Consider the following 26,444-nt stretch of genomic DNA (forward strand, 5'->3'; position numbering starts at 1 on the left):
TAGCCCCGCCCCAAACTCGTGCGATTGGCAGATTGACGGGCTGCTCATATAAACAGGCAACATGAAACACCACCAAAAAGGAACGCCACATTATGTTGATGAAGAATTGTGAACACTTTTCTGTAAAATACTGTGACAAACTGTTTACGAAGAGTCTAAGTGCATAATTTCTGTGCTACTAGTTAAAAAACAATGACGGTTTTCAAACACTCGCGTGCCATTGGTCAGTAAAACACAGCCCCGCCCCCAAACTCTCATGATTGGCCGAGTCAGAAGCTGACATGTCAGGCTGCTCAAACAAACAAGTGAATGTTGTGAAAGCGTTACAATGTTTCACTCTTGTATTGAAAATGAAAGTGACACAACAAACCAGCTCATCACCACTAAATGATTCATTTCTGTGTATAAAAGGTTATTCTGATGGTTTCTAGGCATGATGTGCGTGTTTCTGAGACATGAGGTGCGTCAGCTCTTTCCTGATTGATTATTGATTGGCTGGGCTCTGGCTGAGGAAACGTGCCGTCATTTCCATCAGCCTCCTCGTTATTCCTTATCTTCAGAGGAATAATGAAAGCGGGAATAGCTCCTCTCTCTCTCTCTTTGTGCCGCAGACGCATCTTTCTGAAGACGCTGCGCTGCGGATCGATGGTGTGGGGGGCTGGGAACGGAGGGAGATGATTTTAAGTGCACGCGCGGCATAAAAATGGCTTTCTTGATTCCATGCAAGAGCAATAAACCACATCCGTTTGAAATTCCATTAGCGGCCGGCACTCTCCCTCCCCCTCGGAGCTTTCTCTGGTGTGTCTGCGCATGTTAATCGAGCTCTCTAGCTGAGGACGTGCCTCCCGACAGAATGCAAATGACCGCAGCTCCCGCGCCGGGTCACACAAATGCCAGTTTCACATTCTAGGAAAGCGTCCTTTCTCCGAGCGCTCAATCCCCAGACGAGCAGAGCCGCAGCCACGGGCCAGAACTGCTTTAATCTAGACTGATCCAACACGAGCTTGTGTTTTAATCAGCCGCTCTCTGCTGCTGGAGCAAAGGTGAACGCTGACAAACCAACCAACCAGCACCACACACACACACTCTCTCACACACACACACACACACACTCTCTCACACACACACACTCTCACACACACACACGCACACACACACTCTCTCACACACACACACTCTCACACACACACACGCACACACACACTCTCTCACACACACACACTCTCACACACACACACGCACACACACACTCTCTCACACACACACACTCTCACACACACACACGCACACACACACTCTCTCACACACACACACTCTCACACACACACACGCACACACACACTCTCTCACACACACACACTCACACTCACACACACACTCACACTCACACTCTCACTCTCACACACACACTTACACACACTCACTCACACACACTTTCACACACACACACACACACACTCACTCACACACACACTCTCACTCACACACACACACACTCACACTCTCTCACTCTCACACACACTTACACACACTCACTCACACTCTCTCACTCTCACACACACACTTTCACACACACAGACACACTCACTCACACTCACACACTCTCACTCACACACACACACACACACACACACACACACACACACACACACACACACACACACACACACACACAGAGCAGGCTAAAGCGAGTTAGCACGTTAGCGCCTGTCGTTTAGCTTCGCCTCCAGCTGTATTTGCTCTGGGTTTGCAGACTTTCATTTATCCAGACTGCAATCAATCGGCCCCACCTCAGGGACCAGACGTTTATTCATAATGGATTTGAGAGCCACTTTGATATCTGCCGAATCTATAAACTCGCCGGAAGGGAATGGAAATAGATGTTAAGAGGATTTAGGGGCCCATCAACAAGTTTCCAGCACCGAGCGAACCTCCGAAGCTGTATTATAGTGACCCTGGAGCACAAAACCAATCATAAGGGTCAATTTTTCAAAAATTGTGATTTATACATAATCTGAAAGCTGAATAAATAATCTTTCCATTGATGTATGGTCAAAAAAAAAATAATTTATTAAACCATTAATCCAGAAAAAAATAAAACGGAGAATTTCTGAAGAAATAAAAAAAAAAAATTTCATACAGCCCTATTATTATACAAAATATTAATAATTGTTAATAATTGTTAAAGTTTTGGGAAAACAAGGAATTAATAAAACAGTATATTAATTAAAATATATCTTTGGGGAAAAATACCATTTCATATTAGGGCCTAAAAATGAAATTTTTGCTAAACATGATTTTAATTAATTTTTGGTTATAAACATACAAAACTACCAAACTTTGCTATAAGTGTAATGTCAACACATAATCATTGCTGTTAATAGTGTTCACCGTCTGTTTGATTACATCATTAACTAACTGCATGATTTTTACTGTACATTTCTGCCATAGTCACCACTGAATATAATGTAAATAGAAATGACATTTTCTGTAAAGCTGCTTTGCAACGATTTGTATCGTGAAAAGCGCTACACAAATAAACTTGAGTTGAGTTGAGTTTTACCGTTTCTGAGAAATCTCCATTTGTTTCCATGGAGACACAAAGCTCAGCGTTTCCGTCTGGAAGCTCAGAAATGAAACGACTTGCGTGAGCAGCTCTTCACCTGCAGTCCTCATGAGCTTCGCTCGGCCGTAAACATGCATAACTAGACTGTACGCGCTCGTTTATGAAAAACAGTCCCAGAGCTGCGCGCCGGCTGCAGATGGAGATATTATTCAAATATAATTGGCCATAACAGAAGGAAAATTAAAGGTTGAGGACGCCGTGAAGAGCATTTACTAAACGCTGTTCTGGAGTTTAGAGATCATCCGCTAGCATCTCCAGCTCTGAGATATCACTACAAACACTGCATGATAAATTCATTCATTCATTCATTAGAGGAATAAGAAGTGAACAATCGCAGAACACAAACACTGTAAATCACCATCAGTCTGTATCAGGCTATTACAGTTAACTAAACTAAAGAAAAATAAAACTAAAAAAACAAATACTTGAAATAAAATAAAATTATATATATATATATATATATATAGACAGGTTTAAAGATAATTAAAATAATTACAATGACAAAAACACAATAAAATAAACAACATTAAAAGCAGAAAATAGAAGCTCAACTCAAACTACTAATACAAATTATAATAGTACTAGGCTAAATAACTCTGATCAGTATCAAAAAAGAAGAGAACTGAAGTACAAAAATAACTGAAATACAAAATAATATTATTAAATAAATAAAGCATGTGTTATTACAGTTCTGCAGACACACAGATGATTCCACAAACTAATAACTGCAGATGTTTCATATAGTGGTTTTTCTCACTGGGTCTGAAACCTAATTTCGCCTCGTGTTCAAGCAAAACAGACACAAAGCATCATGGGAACTGACTGTCTGTCCTTTATCTCATAGAAACAAGCCGCCTGAGTTCAGGAAGGAGACTCACAAAGAGACACAAACACATCCGAGATCTGATGCCAGTATCATCACACACACACACTCTCTCACACACACACACACTCTCTCACACACACACACACACACTCTCTCACACACACACACACACTCTCTCACACACACACACACACTCTCTCACACACACACACACACTCTCTCACACACACACACACACTCTCTCACACACACACACACACTCTCTCACACACACACACACACTCTCTCACACACACACACACACTCTCTCACACACACACACACACTCTCTCACACACACACACTCTCTCACACACACACACACGGGTCATACGGTCCGATATTTCCCTCATAAACACACACGGATTCTTCCTCCTGAATATCAGTGTGTGACCTTCTCGCTTCACAGAGGAGCTGCAATATTCCCACATCAGACGCGCCGCGCATCCTAACGCTCTCCACTCGATGAAGAACTCCAGAGTCACTCATTACAGCTGCACGGCTCGTGAAGCAGAGATTGTGTTCATTAATCACTTCAGCTGAACCTCACTAAACCAGACGAGTGGTCCAGATCCGCAGACGCCGCTCGACGTGAACCGAATCAGATCCGCAGCATCACGGATCAAACGCTGATGTGATTCTGATTCAGATTCTGACACATTGACTGATCAATGAACCTCAGTTATTTCAGTATCATGGTGATACTATTATATAGTTTTTGTATTTTGAATTAGATTTTATTTTTATATTTTCTGCTTTCGTGTTAATTTTAGTTTTAGTTTTTTATATATTTTATTTATAGTTTTTATTAATTTTATTGAATAAATATTTTCTTAAATAATTTTTACAAAACATTTGTAAATATGTACTACATTTTTTATATTTTACATATAGTTTCTATTAAATTTAATTAGTAAATATTTAAAATATATATATTTTACTAAATATTTTTATATATTTTATATAGGTTTTTACTGATTTTAAATGTTTTAATAAATAATTTGTTACAAAATATTTTTTTATATATTTTATTTTATTTTATTTCAGTTAACATTTTATTTCAAGTAACTTGATGTTGGCTATTTTTAATTGTAATATTTCACTGTTTTACTGTATTTTTATCAAATAAATGCAGCCTTGAATAGCTTATTAGGTTTATGCAAAATCAAATCTTACAGACTTTTGAACGGCAGTGAACATTTGATTAGTTACCTAGAAAAAAGTGCATAATTGAAAATATTTATAAAATACGAAAACATACTTCATCTAAATAAAATAAATAATATACTTGATGACTTAAAATCATTTAAACGGTGTAACGATGTCTTTCACTATATAGTGTGCTCTGTTTCACTCACTAACTGCAGTAGGGAGAGTATGCAGAGGCCCACCATCAGCAGAACAAACGATGATGAAACATAATCAGACTAGAGTCGCCTTTCTGATCTGTAACACAGTCGAGTGTCTCATGCACGAGCTGTGAAAACATTTCTCTGCAAGATTTACAGTCATGCGACTCCATGCATATCATCCTGTTTGAAGGAAATGAGACACTACCATGAAAAACAAACATATAATTCCCCACTTCACTGATTACATAAAGAATTGCACGCTTTTTGTATTACACATTTCCTGAAATGTTCTGTTTAGATATGCAAATGATGTAGTGTCTAATTAAATATGCGCTGATTTGCATACATTTGCAATGTGTGTGATTTTGTTGTGGATGTTTTCTTTCTGTTAGTCTGAAAAAGACGTTATGGAAGCACAATGGATCAAAAACTGAGCAGTGCATCAACAAATGTTAGTTTAAAAAACAGTTTATTGACAGCCTTGTTTTTTAAAGACGAGACACTACAGGCAAAAACATCGTTTTTTTCATGCAAACAGCCCAGAATTTTGAGATTTTTGCCTATTCACGCATTCAAGTGTTTATTTTATTGAACTTTATCTACTTGCGTCTGTAGATTTCAATTCTTTAGCTTTTCAGTTTTTTTCTCTTACAAACACCAAACGTTACAGGTTTATTCCTCTCTATATTCTGCAGGTTTGTCCATATTTCATTCACACTGATTTACACATTTTACCCCTAAAAACATGCTGAAAATGTGTTTGTTTTCTGTCTGTTGACAGTATTTTCTGATTTCTGGAGTGATGAAAAGAGAAATCCAGAATCCCCTCGTATACGACAACAAAATCAAACACGAACATGAACACGAGTGCCTAAAAGTGTACCCTCTTAGCTGTTATAAATTCACTGTAAACCACGGCTTCACAGGGCTTATTGCTTTTATAAAACGGTTATTACATATACGTAGTAAGGTTTCACAAAATAAAACAGAGCAAATAAAGTGTAATGATATTAATAAAAACAGTATTCTTCCACCAAACAATGTAGCTCCTCAGAAACAGTTGTGGTTGCTACAAAGTGGTTGCCGAGCAACACACAAACGTAAACAAAGGTGTATGTTACTTTGTAGAGTCATTTACAACAGCTTTGAACTCGGCTCAGCCAATCAGAATCAAGCACCGGAACTATCCGCTTTATAAAGCAGGATTTATCTTCCCAGCCTTTGGAAAACGTATGGGCTTGATCCCGAATCACGGAGCGGTGACCCTAAAGCTCGTACCCAGGGCTTAAAGCCGCAGGAAGACTGTGTATGAGAGGCGATTCCACCCCATAAATCCCACCGGCTCAGGCCTGATTCATTAAGCTATTGTTGAGGTTAAAGTCTCTGAAATTAATTTTCTGAGAGCGGCGGGAAATAAAGGCCAGAAGAATTGGAAGTAAGCTCCGAGCGTAACGAATGACAAATAAAGCTCTCGTCGGTGTATCACTGAATTAACCCAAACCAGAGCCGACCTCGTTCCTTCACACGCTCACCATGATGAAGATGAAGATGATGATGAAGATGGATTCACGTTCCTCCTCCTGCAGGCGTCCCATTACTCCTGCAGAATGACATTACGCTCCACATTCAGGATTATTTTACATGAAACACAATCATATCTGAAAGCGAGACGAGCTTTGGACTAGCTGGGTGGGTTTTTTTTTCATGCAAACAGCCCAGAATTCTGAGATTTTTGTCTAGTTGGTGTTGTTACTGAATAGTGTGAAGAAAACATGCAAAAATACACATTCAATTTTACACAACATTTTACCCCTAAAAACATGGTGACAATAAAGCATATCTGAAAGCTCTGGACTAGCAGGGTGGTTTCTTTCTGGTACTGTACTGAATGACAGTTATTGATAAGCACAGTTAAAAAAATTAATCAAATGAGAGCAGAACTATGATTTTAGCATTGATACGTGTTGATTTGAACTGAATTGATCTGAATAATGGCACTGTAATCTTCTATAGAGCTGCTTTACCGCTGAAATTGAACTTCTTTCATAATTTAGCATCATTCTGTTATTTTCCTGCTTATTACAGTGAAGCTGCTTCGCAACAGTCTGTATTGTATAAAGTGCTCTATTTGATCTGTTTCGAAGCATGTGTATTCGTATTTTTGACCGCTGTTTCCTCACGAGTCTCAAAGCAAGTAGAGCAGATTGTGATTTCTTTTAATAAACGAGATGGTTGTGCTCTGGATGTCAGAAACGATCTGCAGGACTGGCCATCAAACTCAGCGATGCGTTACATGTAAATGGTTTGCTGTACGGAAATGCACGAATCAATCATTCTGCGTTCTGGTTGGAGGAGATGAAGTGAAGCTGTGTCACGATTGAGTTCCTGCATTCCCTGGGAATCGAACCCGCATGCTATATATATATATATACACAATGAATTATTACAAGAGTGTGTGTATATATATATATATATATATATATATATATATATAATCATTATTATAATTATACTTAATTTTGTATTTTTTTAACTTACAATTAATTATTAAAATAGTAATTTAATATTTTTTTTTATTAATAGTCTATTTTTTTTAATTTACAACTTCTCCTAAATATATGTTTTTACAATGAATTTTTGAAATAGCAATTTTGTTTAATATTTTTTTATTTACTAAATCATAATTCAAATAATATTATTATTATTTTACAGTCATATTGACATAATCACAAAATTTTGGGCCAAATTATGCAGCCCGACTAACAATCACAGTCGTCATTTTTATCAGAAAAATAGCAATTAGATTATTTTCCCAAATCGTGCAGCTCTACTACAATAAAAACTGTACTACTGTAAACATTCGGTCTTGCCATGTGACTCTTCCTAGAACTGCAGTGAATTTCCTAACTTCGTGCCGTGCAATTCTACGGACTTTAAATGCAGAAGAAGCAGCAGCCAAATAACAATAAGCCTAAACAAACACATCAGGCTCCTGCAGACCTTCAGCTCAATCTGCTCAAGCTGCCGCTGCTCAGGCTTTACTCAAACCTCCCACAAACTCCATTCTGTCCTCCAGGTCTGCAGTAAATAGAGGGAACACAGGAGAGACGCGGGCTGCGGGTGACGAGCCCTTTGTTTCGCCGCACTGCAGATGGTCATTCTGGCATCAGAGAGACGGGGATGAAAACCAGATCCGTCCAAATCCTGCGTGTGTGTGTGTGTGTGTGTGTGTGTGTGTGATACTGGACATGTTTGGGAAACCAGCCGGAGGTCCCTCACAAAGACTGCTCTGTGTATGTGTGTGTGTATTAGTGTATGTGTACTCCTCATCCCACATTCTACCACAATGTCCTCCTGACTGAGCCAAATTCACCCAATGTACTCTAACAACCCTGCCAGACCTAACTCACAGTGACAGAGAGAGAGAGAGAGAGAGAGAGAGAGAGAGAGAGAGAGAGAGAGAGTCGGTGAAGACGCTGTGAGAAGCTCCCGCATCCGTCTGCGGTCGAGTGCATCTCAGCGGCCAAAGCAAACACGCAAACACACAGCGCTGCCATTAGCATGCGGCCCCATGTGCATGACATATTAAGGGCCAGACTCCATCAGGGGCCCGACACACACGGGACCAGCGTCTCCTTGCCACCTGACTCCTCTGTGTTTGATTGCACGGCAGGAGGCGCAGTGAAAGGAGGAGGACGGAGCGCCAGATGAAATAAAAGACGGGAGCAGATGTCTGTTCCCGCCTGATCCATCTCTGTCTGTGTGTCTGTCTCTCCTGCAGGGTTTCAGCACGCCTCCGTTGTGGTATTATATCAGTGAAAACTCTTATATCAATGCAAAAAACTATTATCAATGCAAAAACAATTATACTAATGCAAAAAACAAAAAAACAATCAAACAAGAAACTATTATGAATGCAAAAAATAATTATATCAATGCAAAATACTGTTATGAACACAAAAAACTTATCAAAATGTATATAAAAAAACTATTTTCAATGCAAAAATGCAATTATATCAAAGCAAAAAATAAATAAATAATAATAATCATAATGCCAAAAAAGAACAATTATACCCAATGCAAAAACCTATCAATGAAAAAAAAACTGCTATATCTGCATAAATGAATCAATTGCAAAAAAAATTATAAATGCAAAAAACAATTAACAATTATACTGATGCAAAACAACTATTGGCAATGTAAAAAAAAAAAACTAGTATATCAATGCAAAAAACAATTGAATCAACGCAAAAAAGTATAAATGCAAAAACTATTTTCAACACAATACACAGTTATGTCAATGCAACAAACTATTAGCAATGTAAAAAAACAACAACAACTAGTATATCATTGTAAAAAAATCTATTTTCAATATAAAAAAAAATATTCTGAATGTTTATTTTACTTTGCATGGGATACAAGCACACGCTGTGCACTGTATTGTCAAAGATGATTGACAATTAGCATACAGTTTGGATTGGCGGTATGGTTCTGTTCTGGGAAAGAACTCCCTGCGCATCCATGCAGCCTAGCATAAGAGCAGCGATACACCCCCCCAGGGTAAACAGAACAGAACCAACATAAATGTATTGCAAATATCGTTAAAGTTCAATCATTTTATGTACACATTTTAGAATAAGTCTGATTCAAAGGAGAATCAGAAAGCTGAATCCTGACTGACAGAGGAGGAGCTGGGGATGGAGGAGGGTAATTAGCTATTGAGCAATGCGAAAACTGCTGATAATACTGAGGGACTGTATATTTGAATGCTTAGATAGGTGTCGTATTCCTAGAGAGAGTCAGCTGATGCGAGCTTGACTAACGTGACATGCCAGAACTAACGCTTACGCTTGATCTAGTTAGTATAATAACAGAAAACACAAGTATTGTGGACTGAAAGCTTCTGAATGGACACACAACTGAATTGATTTCTAACTTAATTAGATTGAGAGAGAAACACTTGAACCTTCATCAGATACTTCATTCATCTGTTAATTACTCCAGCACTCCATCCTATCCCGACAGCAAAATAAGCTTCATCTGCCGTAACTTCAGCCGTTAACCGTATGCTCGCTTCTCTTTCATCTGTAACCCACCCGGCTTTGTCCTTCTGTCGCGGTGTTAAAGCAGAGGGGCTCCTGGGAATCAGTGCTCACAGCGGGGCCTCTTTATGTGGCGACACGAGCGCGGCTCAGTAATGACCCCGTGCCGAGAGCGGAGAGACGCCCGCCGAGCTCTGTGTTTGCAGAGCGCTCAGGACAATTACCAGGGGCAAATTAGTCCCAAATACAGGCAGAGAGCAAGAGGGCAGAATAAATGAGACCCTCAGCGGGGTCATTACACTTGCTTTAGTTTTAGTTAGGCTTTCATCTGAGATTTCTTTAGACTACTGTTTTTCATACAAATACCTAGAAGCCATATCACATTTTTACCATGGTATTGAGGTGCTATATTTTAACTGTGATTATCATGATCTAAATGTATGCTACTATGGAAGACCAATGGTTAATAAAAAAAAATAAAAAAACTCAAACAGTCAGAATAATTAAATTTGACCATATAAAAATGTGATTGCTACAATTTTTACAGATATTATCTACATCTGCATCCTAACTTAAGCTACTATTAAATGTGCATTTCTAAGAGACAAAAAATATTATATTATTATTAATATTATCAGGCAACACAAACCTGTTTCTTGATTTGAAACAATATTACTCATTACTAGAATATGCAGAACTAAGAAATATTTTTTTTCTATTAAGATATTTATTTTGATAAGGAAAAATTACTGGAAAAGTGTAAAGAATTCAAAAACGTGACGTGTTTGTCATGTTCTGATCATAAAGAATAGTTTAAAACCACAGTTAACTGTCTGGTTTTTACAGCTTTCACACTGGAGCAAAAATAGGCCTTTAAACTTGAAAGAAATAAAAATTTGACATTTATCATGATAATTATCGATATCGACTGATATGAAATATGATTTGGCCATATCGCCCAGCCCTAGCGAACATGCACCAAAATAGACTCAGTATTCCTCAAAATGAATAAAAACAGTGAAATGCAAACTCGGAATATTATACAAACCTGCAATAGTTAAATATGTTAAATAAGACAAATATCATTTATGTATTTAATCCCATTTTATTGACCAATATTTTGCTACTGACCTTCGATGATCCAATTCAGCCATACTAAGCAAAAATGACACATTTGTGTTTCATTTTAGTTATTGCGGAATAGTGTTGAACTTTCTTCTGCTGCGTCATATTCTTCATGTGATTAGTATCAGCTGCGCCCTCTACTGTACAGACGTGAATTTACATTTCCTTCAGCCTGAGGCGTATTCATTTCACTTTTGGTGTGAAAAGGGTTTTTACATTAGTAAAAGAATAACTTTTTTACATTAAAAACAAACAAGCAAGTCCCAAAGTAATGTAACACATTACTTTCCATAAAAAGTAACTAAGTAACATATTTAGTTTTTTTACTTTTTTAGGGAGTAATGAGAGTTCTTCATAGTCTTTCAGCAGTAGGTGGAAATAAGTGAGTTTTATTCGTTCATTTAAGTGATTCATTCAACAGCACTGAATGAAATGAGTATGAGTGAGTCATTGAATCGTTAATTCAACCAAATCGATTTCAGAACAACATACTGCTGTCACTAATTCTGCCACAAAAGATACGCTAGTAACTGTACTAGTATAACGTTTCAAATTCAAGAACAAAGTGAATTTCTGAGTCACTGAATCAATCATTCAATTCAATTGGTTCAAAACCATTGATTCTTTCAAGAATTAAGTGAGTTTCTTGATGACCAATTCACAAAATCATTCATTCACCAAATTCATTCAAATGCATTGATTCATTCAAGAACAAAACAAGCAACCTTTCTTTACGATACGTCACTGAATCATTTATTCACCCAATTCATTCAAAAACATTGATTCATTCAAGAACAAAGTGAATTTCTTTATGACCGAGTCACCGAATCATTCATACAACTGATCCATTCAAAAAAACGTTGATTCGTTCAAGCACGCAACAAGTGACTGTCTATATCACTGAAGTCACTGAATCATTCGTTCTCCCAAATTGTTTAAAAACGCCGATTCATTCAACAGCTGCCACAGTGTGTTACTTAATTATTTCTCTTGTTCTTTATTTTTGCACTGGTGCTAAAAAATTATTTTTCCTACTTCAAAATTCCATGTTTAATTCATTGTTACTTGCTGTTTCCATGTAATTATTTGTGAAATTTCCCACTTATTTCTGAGTGAAAACTGCTTCAGATTAAACCCTGCAACATTTTACTGGTTGTTTCAAATGCCTGTGTTGTGTGTCAGGAGTGTCCATGCACTTTACAGCTGTGTGTATCTGTCCATATGTATGTTCATATGCATGTGTATGCAGAGACCATGCATGATGACAAAACCTGCTGGAAACGCCCCTCAAAGCGGCCAGTGAGATCTCTGCTCTCCAGCAGCGCTGATTAAAGAGAAGGACGCAGCGACGCTCCATTAGTGTAACTCACATCACCAGCTGAATGCAAATGGGCCCAAACGCCCTTGTAGAAGCAAAGACACACACGGCATCGTCACAGTGATGTTCAACGGCCTGTTTGGGAGACAAACTGCATCTCGACAGTTGTAGCGTTTTAGCGTGAGCTGAACGCTAATAAATACTGTGAAACCACAGCACTGCCGTGTTCTCGTATTATAAACTGGCTCAAAGCATCACTTCAGGGCTGAAAATTGCATGAGACGGTGGGCCGCAAATGACCTTGCATGCATTTCACTCCAATTCCAGCCAGCGTTCTACCTGCTTTAGTGCTTCTTCAATTGATATTATACTTGTCAACAGGCGGCGAGAGAGACGGTTATTCCTGCGTGACTGAATTTGACAGTATTAATCTCTTGCTGTGGTCAAATTAACCTGCTGCACCTCATCATTAAGAAAGTCATGCAGGGATGCAACGGTGAGGAAGCTAACTTACCCACATATTCATCAACTTCTGACAGCATCGATATTACCCATTACATACTGTATATAGATCAGATATTCATCAAAGATGCTCAGGATCTGGAGGCTTACTTTGATCTTTAACATTTGATGCTTACAGTGCTTCCTTACTTTGAACAAAACAACAATAAAACCAAGACAAACTCACTGGTATTAAACATTGAAATAGAGCGCTTCTGTATGGGAGCTCATTTCTGCCATGCTTTGGTAATTCATAATTATGAGATGAAAAATTTAAATTATTAATTAAAATGTCATAATTATGATATACTAAGTCGTAATTATGAGATAAAAGTCAAAATGATGACAAAAAGTTGAAACTGACAAACTAAATCAAAATTGTGAGATAATTCTGAATTCTCAATCTCATAACTGTCATAATGTTTGACTTTATATCTCATAGTTGACTTTGTCATAATTCTGATTTACCTCAAAATTTTGACTGTGTCATCATTTTGATTTTTTAATCTCATAGTTGACTTTTTGTCATAATTTAAACTTTTTACACCATAATTATGACTTTATCATTATTTCAACTTTTAAAGTCATAATTTCAACTTAATATCTCATAACTGATATTTTGTCATTATTTTGTCATAATTGTGGCTTTTATCTCATAATTATGACTTTATGAATCAGTTCTGACTTTTTATCTCATACTTGACTTTTCATGTCATAATTTTGACTTAGTATGTCAGTTTTGATTTTTAAAGTCATAATTTTGACTTTTAATCTCATAATGGACTTTTTATGTCATAACTCCAACTTAGTATGTCAACTTTGACTTTTTATCTCATACTTGACTGTGTATGCCATAATTTAGACTTTATCACACAACTGACTTTTATGTCATAATTTCAACGTAGTATGTCATAGTTAGACTTTTTATCTCATAATTATTACTTTTTATGTCACAATTTTGACTTGGTATATCACAAAGTTGAATTGTAGCATCTGTTATCCAACTAAACGAAACAAGCAAAATGCCTGTGGGTGGGTGAGTAATGTAATGAGTAACAAGATGACCAGAGCAAGCCTGACAGCTCTGGAGGAGAAACTCTTAATGACAAAATGTTATTTGGCTGAACTCGTCCATTAATGCAGATGAGATGAACAAAAGCCTTGAGAAACACAGAGAGAAACACACACAGCAGCAGGCCAGAAGCGACACACACACACATACAGAAACACACTCGCACAGGCTCATAAAGCCACTTCACAGTCAGACACACTCATGACAATTAAAGCACACACACACACACACAGCTGACGGCGGGCCAAGCGTGGACAGATGGGTCCAATTGTGATGGAAATGAAGAGTGACCCTTTGAACACGCGGCTCTTTTGAAGACGAGATGTCATCGGCTCATCTTTTGTTTCAGCGGCGGTTTGTTTATCGTCCTCTCGTCTCGCACAGATCCGGTCAGAGTGATACGGCTCATGCAGAATCTCCCTTAATCTGGCATCAGATAACAGCAGATTATGTTGTAGAATGAGCACTGAGCATGTCGAGTCATGGATACGATAAACGCTGGATTCCTACGCAACACAATACAGTCACAACACATTCGGTTTCGCATCTAAACTCCAGTAGAGCCATCTGAATGTGAGATTTATGTTCTTCATTGGCTTTTTAATCCAGTCTAGAGCTCTGGGGAACGTTCAGAAGCTTTAATCCAAACCAATTTACATTGCATTGAAAGCATACATTTACTGTAAAGAAACGAACTCGTGTCTTTTGAATACATCCGCAGTTTGAAATGAAATGCAATGCACATTCAATATTAATGCACATGCAATTATGTGTACAATAAAAACATTTACATTGAACCACTGAAGTGTGAAATTGAAAGCAACAAAGTTTTTATTTGATTTATTTGGAAATACAATCATAGAGTTTTAAAATCACACAAGTCCAGCCATGATCATGAACATTAATTAGTTTCGCATATTCGATATTTAGGATTGTTTGCAATGCAGAAACTTTATAATATACATTTATTTTTTGCGTTTGCAACACCAAGGTCAAGGTGATTTTATACCACAGTAACACTTTATATCACATTATATTTACTTACGCTTATACATGAAATAACCATGTGTTAATGTCTATTTTTGTATTTATTTATTTGTATTTATATACAGCTTTTTGCTAAAGTCCCCCTTCAGTCCCCCATTCATTCACTCACTCACTCACTCACTCATTAGTTCGTTCATCTTTAATAATTAACATTACATTTTTGTTTTGAAAATATTGTTTTCATGCCCTAAAATGGCTTGAATGTAACTCTACACCCACACCTCATTTAGTATATGTGGATTCATGAATATGCAAATTAGCCCCGCCTCCAGCTCAGAATACCTGCTGCTTTCTTTCACTCGGGTAACTAAAGTATAAACGCTACACAACAACGCTGGATTAATTCAGCCGTATATGTTTGATCTAAACACTGTGATTTATTCGAGCTCATGTACAAACTGCTCGGCGATGGTGCTGACTGATGAATTTGCACATGGTTTGTATTTAAGCATGTTAAAAACCGCAGAAAAACAATGTTAAAAGCTTGATTTTCACCACAGGGCATCTTTAATATTCTATAGAGCATCTGAATACGGCAAACTGAGCTGTAGAGGTTAACATGTACTGTATATGCAATGTGTTATGATTCTCATAAACTAAAGGAACATAATTGGAGAACAACAGTGGCCTTCATAACAGCCTTTTATTGGTTTATTATCATCAAGAAACAAACATTCATCTCTATTAATATAAACTCAGATTCTAAGCTGCAGATATAAATTAATTAACGATCATGATCATGGCTGAAAACTCTATGAACGTATTTCAAAAACAAAAGAAAACCAAAGCATTTCAATTACTGATACTGCTAATTCAGTGCTAATTCGTGATTTCTACATTAAATAACCATGTTTTTTTGTGTGTTTATTTTGTGTTAAGTTTTCTTAAAATTCAACAGAGCATCTGAGCTGTAGGGGTCGACATATATTTATGATGATTCTCATAAACCATATGGAACATAATTAGAGAACAAGGCTGACCTTCCAACGCAGGCATTCATCTCTATTAATATAAACTCATTCTCTTGTTCATAATGTGACTTTCTAAGTCACAGAGCGTTTAATATCAATGCTTTTTCAATGCCAAACTAATTAATGGCTGGACTTGTGTGATTATGAAGCTCTTCTGGATAAATAAAGCAAACCTTCACTGCTTTCAGTCTTACACTCCAGTGGCTAAACATAAATATATGTTTTTATTGTGAAAACAGATTAATTTCATGTGCGAGTAGGTTATTCTTGACTGAAGATTCATTCATTTGCATTAAAAATAAATTTCTTTATAGTCTTATCATCAGACTCCAGCGTCGGACTAAATTAATAATTAGTACAGTCACATGTCATGATTATTAAACGCTCCGGCACAAACACAGCAAAACCAAACTTCATTCACTTCATGACAGAGAACGACGGGCGGTTTGTGTTTCTTGAAAATACACATCATCTTAAATATCAAGACTCAGGCCGAGTTGAACGAGTGAAAGAAGCAAGTGTTCGGTATTGTGTATGTGTTTGTGCGCGCGCTATGGATTCCCGTCTGTGTCTGTATGGAAGCAGGTGTCCATCTGTTTGTCTGATGTGTGAATAACCGCTCTGAGATCGGCCGTCCTTCACGCAGCAGAACAGATGCGAATCAGACACACAGATCTGCTTTGGTCACGCTCACACAGATGCACAGAAACTCAAATAAACACAGACACGCTTGGAAACAGGTCGATGATTCTCTCGGAGATTTACAGCATCTCTCAGTTCAACTGAAGACACACAAATACAGACATGATGATCTGATACAGGCTTCATCTGCCATTACTGGCTCGATACTAACCATCATCATATTTGCATGCAGTCATGTACACAACATAAAATCACAAATAATCAGTTTTATGAGTACACCATAATTCAAATCTTTAGGATCCACACGACGGCAAAGAAAAGACCCATATTCAAGCCTTTGCGACAGGTTTGGACTGCTTTTGGTGCCACTTTTGACTTTTTTTTTTTCATTATTATTGCAGTTGTCGGTATGTCATGTTTTTTTTATACTGTACATGTTTTTAAGAAATGGTTAGTGTTAGCTGTGTGATTAGAGACTAAAAATATATTTTAATGCTATATTGTTACTAAAACAGTCATTTTTCTGCACAGTTGTGTATATTAAATTTGATATATTCTCTTTAAAATGGTTATGTTTCAGTTTGAGGTAGGTTAAGGGATCTAAAAATATTTATTGATTAAAGTGCATCTATACAAATATCTTTTAGCTGTAAATATTTAATAATGTTTACATTTTAGATGCTTCAATACATCCAAAGTGTATGTTTGAGCATCTATAAAAACAAATGACACAGGCAAACGTCTCCTTCAGCACATGTACAGATCGAGATATGAAAGTACAACATCTCTGAATAATACAAGTGTGCTGTAGCAGAAAGATGAAATGGAAGTGAATCTGAGGTGAATGTAAAGGCCGACGCTCTCTGTTAACATTAACATTAATTCACTAATTAAGGCTTTAATTAAGAAGGCTTTTCCTCCAGCTTTCAGAGAAATGTATTTTCTCCAGCAGCCGACATAAAGTAGGACAAACGCTCTCTAACCACCGGCAAACATTAATCACAGCGAAGACGCCCGTCTTTACATGTGATGAGTTATTCATCGAGTCGCTCGAGCAAAACACACTCCATCTGACACAAAACAGCAGAGAAACACACACACACACACACACTCAAGAGTATTACAACAGAATATCTAAATCACAAGAGTCACCTCGAGAGTTTCACAATCACAGAATACATTACATTCATATATATATATATATATATATATATATATAAATTTAAAAACATGTTGTTTTTTCTTTTTGCTGTTATTGGAGCAAGTTGGAGCCAGGACTACAGTGGTGAAACAACTGATTTTTGATGAGTAAGTCATTAAATCATTGACTGAATCAATTTGTTCAAAAATACTGAGTCACTGAGTCTTTATAAGTGAGTCACTGAATCATTGATTTAGCTGATTCGTTCAAATACACTGAATCATTCATTTGGGACAAATAAGGAAAAAAGACTACAGAGGTTTACAGAACCACAGAGCAATGTGAAAATGGTGCTTTCACAATCAAACACAAGCATTGCCACACTTCACTCGTGTTTAAATCACTGTAAGCACATGATATGAATGCAGGATTGCAGACACAGAACCAGAGCACATAAGGGTCTGCGGTGCATCACTGACCCTGGAGCAGCGTTTAACCCTCACATGTGTGCGTTTCTGATGCTCTCACTGAAGCACGGCGGCTGCATTTATGAGCACTTACGGAGATTAGTGATGCACAAGAGCGTTTGGACCGCGCCGAAGAGTCTCCCGTCATGCAGCATCACAGGAGGAAAAGTGTAATTATTAATTCACAGCATGATTAGCTGTTGAGCTCAAGAGCTCTTGAGAGGAGTTATGAAAATGACAAGCGCAGCACGCCATCTTTGACTGACACAAGGACTTTAAACCTCCGATAAACACTGCAATACTGCGGTTACGAACCAACAACACTGAATGGGGAGAAACCAGCAACTCTGGAACACTATTAAACATATTAAATCAAGTCTCACGATGCAAATAAACTTCTCGGTTATCTGTCAGATTAGTTTCAGTGTTCAGTGATGGAGTGATTGACAGCTGTCCGTCATCTGCTGCATGTGATTCTGCAGCAGAACACGTCAAAGTCTCCGATCAAACAGTGTTTCAGAGATGCGATTCAAAGACTCAAAGATTCAAAGACTGACTGAGCTCAAAGGATCAGCTGGAAATATGTTTCTGTTAATGGATATGAGACTCAATACTGACTGTTAAATAACACTAATTGAACACTACTACTTAATAAACCACCACAGCCCTAATGGCACTGAATCTTTCAGGAATGAAACAAGCAACTGTCAGTATGAGTGAGTTGTTGAATCACTGACTCAACTGATTTGTTCAACAGCACTGAATCATTCAGGAATGAAACAAGCAACTGTCTATGAGTGAGTCATTGAATCATTGACTCAACTGATTTGTTCAACAGCACTGAATCATTCAGGAATGAAACAAGCAACTGTCTATGAGTGAGTCATTGAATCATTGACTCAACTGATTTGTTCAACAGCACTGAATCATTCAGGAATGAAACAAGCAACTGTCTATGAGTGAGTCATTGAATCATTGACTCAACTGATTTGTTCAACAGCACTGAATCATTCAGGAATGAAACAAGCAACTGTCTATGAGTGAGTCATTGAATCATTGACTCAACTGATTTGTTCAACAGCACTGAATCATTCAGGAATGAAACAAGCAACTGTCTATGAGTGAGTCATTGAATCATTGACTCAACTGATTTGTTCAACAGCACTGAATCATTCAGGAATGAAACAAGCAACTGTCTATGAGTGAGTCATTGAATCATTGACTCAACTGATTTGTTCAACAGCACTGAATCATTCAGGAATGAAACAAGCAACTGTCTATGAGTGAGTCATTGAATCATTGACTCAACTGATTTGTTCAACAGCACTGAATCATTTAGGAACTAAACACCACTGCTGTTGCAATGATTCGCTGAGACTATTTTTGTTGACAAGCAAAACGAAAGGTAATGGCAGTATTTTACTCAATATTAACTTGTTATTGCGGTTCCACATCAAACACTGAATATACATGCAGTCTATTTCTCATACATCTGATTTACAAAGAGCTATTTTCATTCTCACAACCATGAAACACAACCTAATCAGAGAAATTAAATGTAAACTACATTATTCCAACTGACATTTTCTACAAAAAAAAATAAGGTTGAAAACCGGAAAACTACCCAATCTATTACAGAAAACAATATGATTTCCTATGAAAAACAGAATGAATAAATGAATGAATGTATGTGTATGTTGCTGTAATTGAGTGTGTATGAAAGTGTTCCTGTAGTAAACACACATCTCTCCTGAGAATCATATCAGCGATCCGCTCCTGGCACATTATCCTGTGTGTTTGCGTCCCGTTTCACAAACCGTACGCTTGCGTTTCTGGCTGTGGGAAGCTGTAGGTGGTGAAACGCAAACCGTTTGAAGACGAGAAGTGCATCTGAACATAAACATCCTAACAGAGTCATTCACACAGCACCAACGCTCACAGCAATGCAGACAACCACTGCCAGAATCTACACTGAATTATAAAACGGATAGCTCCGGTCCTTGATTCTGATTGGCTGAGCCGCGTTCAAAGCTGTTGTAAATTACTCTACAAACACACACCTCTTCGTTTCTGTTGTTGCTCGGCAACCACTTTGTTGCAACCACAACTGTTTCTGAGGAGCTACATTGTTTGGTGGAAGAATATGTTTTTATTAATATCATTACACTTTATTTGCTTTGTTTTATTTTGTGAAACCTTGGAACAACCGTTTTATAAAAGCAATAAGCCCCGTGAAGCTGTGGTTTACAGTGAATTTATAACAGCTAAGGGGGTTTTGGGCACTCTGCTCCGCCTAACAACGCCCCTTAGCTGTTATAAATTCATGGTCTTATTGCTTTAATAACCAGCGCCAGCCGACGGGTCTGAGACGTGTTTGTGATTCCAGTCGCCCGCTTCACCTGATTGAAGAAAAAATCACTACTAGTGATTTACTTCAGAAGTAGCTCAGCTCCGTGTAATACCTGAACACGGATCGATCCGCAAACAAATGCATGGAATTGGATACAAAGAGACTGAGCTAAAGCAGCGAGAGCGTGCAGAAACCTGCTGCAGAACCGAGCCGATGAGGAGAACGTGTCTGATGCATTTAGAATGATTCCTCTGACAAACGCGGAGCAATGCTTCATCGATGAACACACACCTGGAGCTTCAGACTCACCCGCGGGATCAGAAGAAGATCAGAAGAGCGCCTGTGCATTGGTTGATGATGGGACATTAAAAGTCAAAACTCAGATAATTTAGCGCACTTAGTCAACAATGCACATGATTTGAGGGATCATTCATGTCTGGAGCTCAAACACTGCTGACAAACATACAGTTTGCTAACGTTCCCATTAAAACGCTATTTCTGAATGTTCTCTGAAGGTTCAGCTTTTTGAATTTTGAAACACTTTTATTGGTTATGTGAATTTAAGAGGAAGATTTAAGGGGACATTTAATTTTATCATTTTGCAAATATTACAGGAACGCTACTTTGGAATGATGTTTAAAACGTGTAACTTCTGTTAATGTTCAAAAAAGAGTTAGAAGAACATCTGTCTAAAATGTTTTTAAAAACATTCAATTAACAATGTATAAATAATGTTTCTTTGCTAACATTTTGAGAATGTTATTAAAGACCAGATAACTGAATAAATGTTCTGTCATCGTTACTGGTTTGTTCAGGACTTTTCCAGAATGTTCTCTGTCAGCTGGTAATACTGCAGAATGCTTCTTATCTTAAAAATAAAGCTTTCAAAAGAGTGTTTTCGCAGTGATGCCATAGAAGAACCATTTCCGGTTCCTCAAAGAACCCTTTCAGTGATCAATTCTTAAAAGAACCATTTTTTCTTAGAAACTTTTTCCACTATAAACCTTTTGTGCAATGGAAAGATTTATGGATGTTCTTCTTGGAACCATCAATGCCAATAAAAAAAACTTTATTTTTAACTCAGCATCATCTCACCATAAAACAACCTAATGAGAAATGCAATAGCACTCTTCTAACTGATGTTTTCATTAAATAATAAGTTTGAAAACATTTCTTCGCTGGAAATCTACAAAAACCATTCTACCCAAACAAGACTCATGATGTGGACCTGATGGTTCGTTAAGACACTCAATGATTTTCCGGAGGACACAACATATATTTTTCTCTTCCAGAGGGGTTTGATTCAATTTAAAGTGCGAGACGTGCGACGCGTTTGCTGTACGACATTCATTCAGATCCATATGGCGAACATGACTTCAGCACCTGCGTGTCTCCTGAGCGCCTGACGGAGACACAGACACATCTGTTTCCAATTGAGATGTTTGCAGAAAATTAACAATCAGTGTAAAAACGCAATGGTGAATTTACATGAAAACAGCAGGTGTGAGATTCTCTCCAGTCCGCTGTGAGATGAGCTGGATGGCATTAAATGTTTACTTATCGGGTAACGGGTCTGATATGATCTGCGTCTGAATATAAGCGTCCTGTGAAGAGTCAATCATGACACTGAGGATTTTATTATTCATACATGACCCTGGAGCACAAAACCAGTCTTAAGTGTCAATTTTGTGAAATTGAGATTTATACATCATCTGAAAGTTGAATAAATAAGCTTTCCATTGATGTATGGTTTGTTAGGATAGGACAATATTTGAAAATCTGGAATCTGAGGGTGCAAAAAAATCTATCTTAGCAATGCATATTACTAAACACAAATTAAGTTTTGATATATTTACGGTAGGAAATGTACAGAATATCTTCATGGAACATGATCTTTACTTAATATCCTAATGATTTTTGGCATAAAAGAGAAATGTATAATTTTGACCCATACAATGTATTGTTGGCTATTGCTACAAATATACCCCAGCGACTTAACACTGCTTTTGTGCTCCATGGGTCACAGATGTGAATACAACGATTAGAGATCACACAACGATATTACCATCACACGCTCTCAAACAGAATGATTTTACTGATCCAAGAAACTGGACACCAGTGAAGACAAAGAGCAACATTATGAGCCATCGAACCCTACATGAATTCACACGAACTGGAAATAAAGCATGAGTCGATTACAACAGAATCCAACTCCAAGCGATTTCTAGATCGACATAAATGCATAACAAGTTTCCAGACCTGCAAATATTGAAATGATCCAATGTTTTTATGTTTTCCATGATGGTGCAACACATGTTGATTATTCTGAGGAACCAGACTCTTAAAAATAAAGGGTTGTTTTTTGGTTCCCTAAATAACCTTTCAGTGTATTTCTTAAAATAACGTTTTTTTTTCTTAGTTTTAATAATCTGAAGAACCAGTACAAAATAAAGCTTCTTTATTGGTATTGATGCTCCACGAAGAACCTTTATCATCCATTAATTCTTTCCATTGCACAAAAGAGTCTTTATAGTGGAAAAGGTTCTCAAATGTTCTTCAGAAAAAAATGGTTCTTTTAGGAACTGATCACTGAACGGTTCTTTAGGGAACCAGAAAAGGGGTTTCTATTGAAATCGCTGCTGAAAACCCCTTTATTTTTAAGAGTGAAAGAACATTTAGTGGTTTATTTAAAGGTTCTTCATGGAACCGCAGACATCAATAACGCACTGTGCCATCGGAGATCAAATCAGATTATCAAATTAACTAACGAATCTGACCAAAACAAGAACTTTCAAGCAATGCATCCTTCTTTTAATCTCTATTCGAGGCTTTATTGCGTTGAACACTGGATCTTTGCATTAGATCTCGTGCTGCTGCCACCTGATGCTGCGAATAAAAGCGTCTGATAGATGCGCGTCAAATGCTGAATGAATAAATGTAAATAAATCCTCGATCTAGCTGTTTAGCCTACTATACATATGCAAATCTTTACATGAATGGCAGCATGGAGCGAGTGCTTCTGGTGCACGGCTGTGGAGGACCGCGGTGAAACACTGCTCCTCTGCTGGCGTCACCAGTAAATACAGCAGCTCAATGGAGAGCACGGCGTGCGGTGGCGCAGGGGTTCGTGCTGAACCTCCAGAACGCATCCAGAACATTCCCTCTGCTCTGCTTTACACCTAATGCAGCTTCACAGCAGAATATACGAGCTACATACAACAAACACAACCCTGCACCGCGCGTCCCGCAGTGACGCATCGATCAGGACGCGCGTCACGGATCAACCGCATCAGTAGCACCTGCTGACAGTCACACATACAGCATCATGGCATCATAATAATAATGAGTTCACCACCTGACGTCATGAAATACAACTTTAGGACACACTAAAGCGATGACAGAAACGCAACAAGATGCTCCGATAGAGTGAATACTGCGCGTGTGTGTTTGAGTCTCTCCATCAAGCAGCAGCAGCGCTGAATCAAACAGCAGCACGTTCACATTTGCACAACGAGACACTGAGGAAAATCCAGCTTAAAACCAGCAGTGGTCAACCAGTAACCAGTAAGCAAGCGGAGCGCGTCGCCCCGATCAAGCGTTCCGCAGCGCGCTCGCGTTCAGCCGGATTCTTGCGAGGAAAATCCAATTTATCCATCCATAAAGTGCGTAAAACCAGCCCGCTGAGCGTGAGCAAAGAGTAAAGAGTGTAAAGACCGACTCACCGTGCGTTTTGGAGACACCGGTGAGAACATGCAGCCCGATGAGGAGTGCGTAAAGTCTGCTCCGGTGAATATCTCCAGTGACGCAGCCCATGATGGTCAAAATCACCGCAAAATCCGCTATTAATCAATCAATCAATCCGTGCGATTGAGGATCCTGCGCTCCCGTGAATGGAAACGATCAGCGCGAGCGATACCGTGTCGTTAAACAGCGCGATTCTCCATCCTCGGTCCCGGTCGTGACGCACGCGGCGGTTCCTCTGACTGACTGACGCGCCACGCCGCGCCGCTCGCTCTCTGTGCGCGATGAGTTTGGCGATGAGACTTCATTGATCTGAAGAAGGAGGGACGAAAACCCGGCACAGAGTCCGTCTGGAACCGGATCCATCTGCCATCTGCGCGCCGCGCACAATAGAGACTCGCACCGAGCGCGTGTGTGCGCGGGACAATGGCACGAATCGATTGCGTTTTTACCTCCACATCTCACGAGGTCTCATGATGGTCTCAGCTGGAGAGAAAAAAGCTTGGGGTCCTGTTACTTTAGTTTATGAAAAGCACCATGTGAAACGAGGCTTTAAAGCACACTCTGTATTAACGCACTGGAGGAGTTTGGCTCACGGTGTTCACTACAACATTCAACAGCATCAAATGCTGTATTGCTTTCAGAAAACGCTTACATAATAAAAACAATACAGACAGAAGTGAATCGAGTGAATCAGATCGACTGGTGTTGTCCTTCTCTGCTGTAATGGAGTAAACTGAGGTTAGGATAGATCTATCTGTCTATCATTAGGGGAATGTTCTGTTTATTTTGGTCTATCAACTGATTTAAGGTCAGAATCTGTTATTAATTACATGAGTCTGAATATGTATAATTTCAAATCAAACACAGAACAGTAATAGTGAATAGAGACAGTAGCATTCACTCTCAGATACACCGTTCTGCACTGTTTGCTACCATAGCCAAGAACAGTTGGTATTTTGCATCCACGCGTCAGTCATATACTGTGGTAATATACCGTGGTAAAGTAAGTGTGTGTATGTTTACTGCTGACTCTGGTTCACTGCACTAGTCTATTTATGGAGTTCCTCTCATGTATTGACTAGCTGGATCTCAGTGTCTCCCATGTGCACCCAATTATACCGGTGTGTTTGCAGAGACACACACACACACACACACACACACACTCACCATCACACACACACACACACACTCACCATCACACACACACACACACACTCACCATCACACACACACACACACACTCACCATCACACACACACACACACACTCACCATCACACACACACACACACACTCACCATCACACACACACACACACACTCACCATCACACACACACACACACACTCACCATCACACACACACACACACACTCACCATCACACACACACACACACACTCACCATCACACACACACACACACACTCACCATCACACACACACACACACACTCACCATCACACACACACACACACACTCACCATCACACACACACACACACACTCACCATCACACACACACACACACACTCACCATCACACACACACACACACACTCACCATCACACACACACACACACACTCACCATCACACACACACACACACACAACATCACACTCACACACACACAGACACACACACACACACACACTCACACACACTTTCTCTCTCTCTCTCACGCACACACACACACACTGAGAAAGGTGGAATCGCTACAGTAAACAACTGAAGATTTCCTATTGATTTCCATGTGTGTGTGTGTGTGTGCGTGCGTGTGTGTGTGTGTGAGTGAGTGTGTGTGAGCGTGTGCGTGTGCGTGCGCGTGCGTGAGCGTGTGCGAGCGTGTGCGTGTGTGTGTGTGTGAGCGTGTGCGTGTGCGTGCGCGTGCGTGAGCGTGTGCGTGCGCGAGTGTGAGCGTGTGCTTGTGTGTGTGTGTGTGTGTTTCCATGTTGAGTTGTTGTCGTCACATGCGGCAGCCTAACCTCACATTCCACCTTCAATGTTTTGAGATATTAATGCACTGAGAATAAACATGAATAATGTCAGTTTATTTCAAGGATTCAACATGATGTTTATCTTCCAGTTCTAAAGGATAAAGCACATCCTTTCTCAATCTTTTTTTGCACATTTCTTCTAACCAACTTTTATTTTATTACTTTACATTCAAAATGCACTAAAACACT

General features: G+C 38.7%; 1 protein-coding gene across 1 annotated transcript in view; it reads right to left on the reverse strand.

Moving 5' to 3' along the window:
- dcc (DCC netrin 1 receptor) overlaps window positions 1–24,929 on the reverse strand; it is a 187,354-nt gene extending 162,425 nt beyond the window's left edge. Inside the window, exon 1 of the mRNA XM_016484514.1 lies at window positions 24,242–24,929. Coding sequence (XP_016340000.1) covers window positions 24,242–24,332 — 91 coding nt within the window. The 5' untranslated portion in view covers window positions 24,333–24,929. The remainder of the gene's footprint in view (window positions 1–24,241) is intronic.
- Window positions 24,930–26,444: the final 1,515 nt, after the last annotated feature.

Source organism: Sinocyclocheilus anshuiensis, unplaced genomic scaffold (genome assembly GCF_001515605.1).
Source record: "Sinocyclocheilus anshuiensis isolate Anshui unplaced genomic scaffold, SAMN03320099.WGS_v1.1 scaffold745, whole genome shotgun sequence".
In the NCBI taxonomy this organism is placed as follows: Eukaryota; Metazoa; Chordata; class Actinopteri; order Cypriniformes; family Cyprinidae; genus Sinocyclocheilus; species Sinocyclocheilus anshuiensis.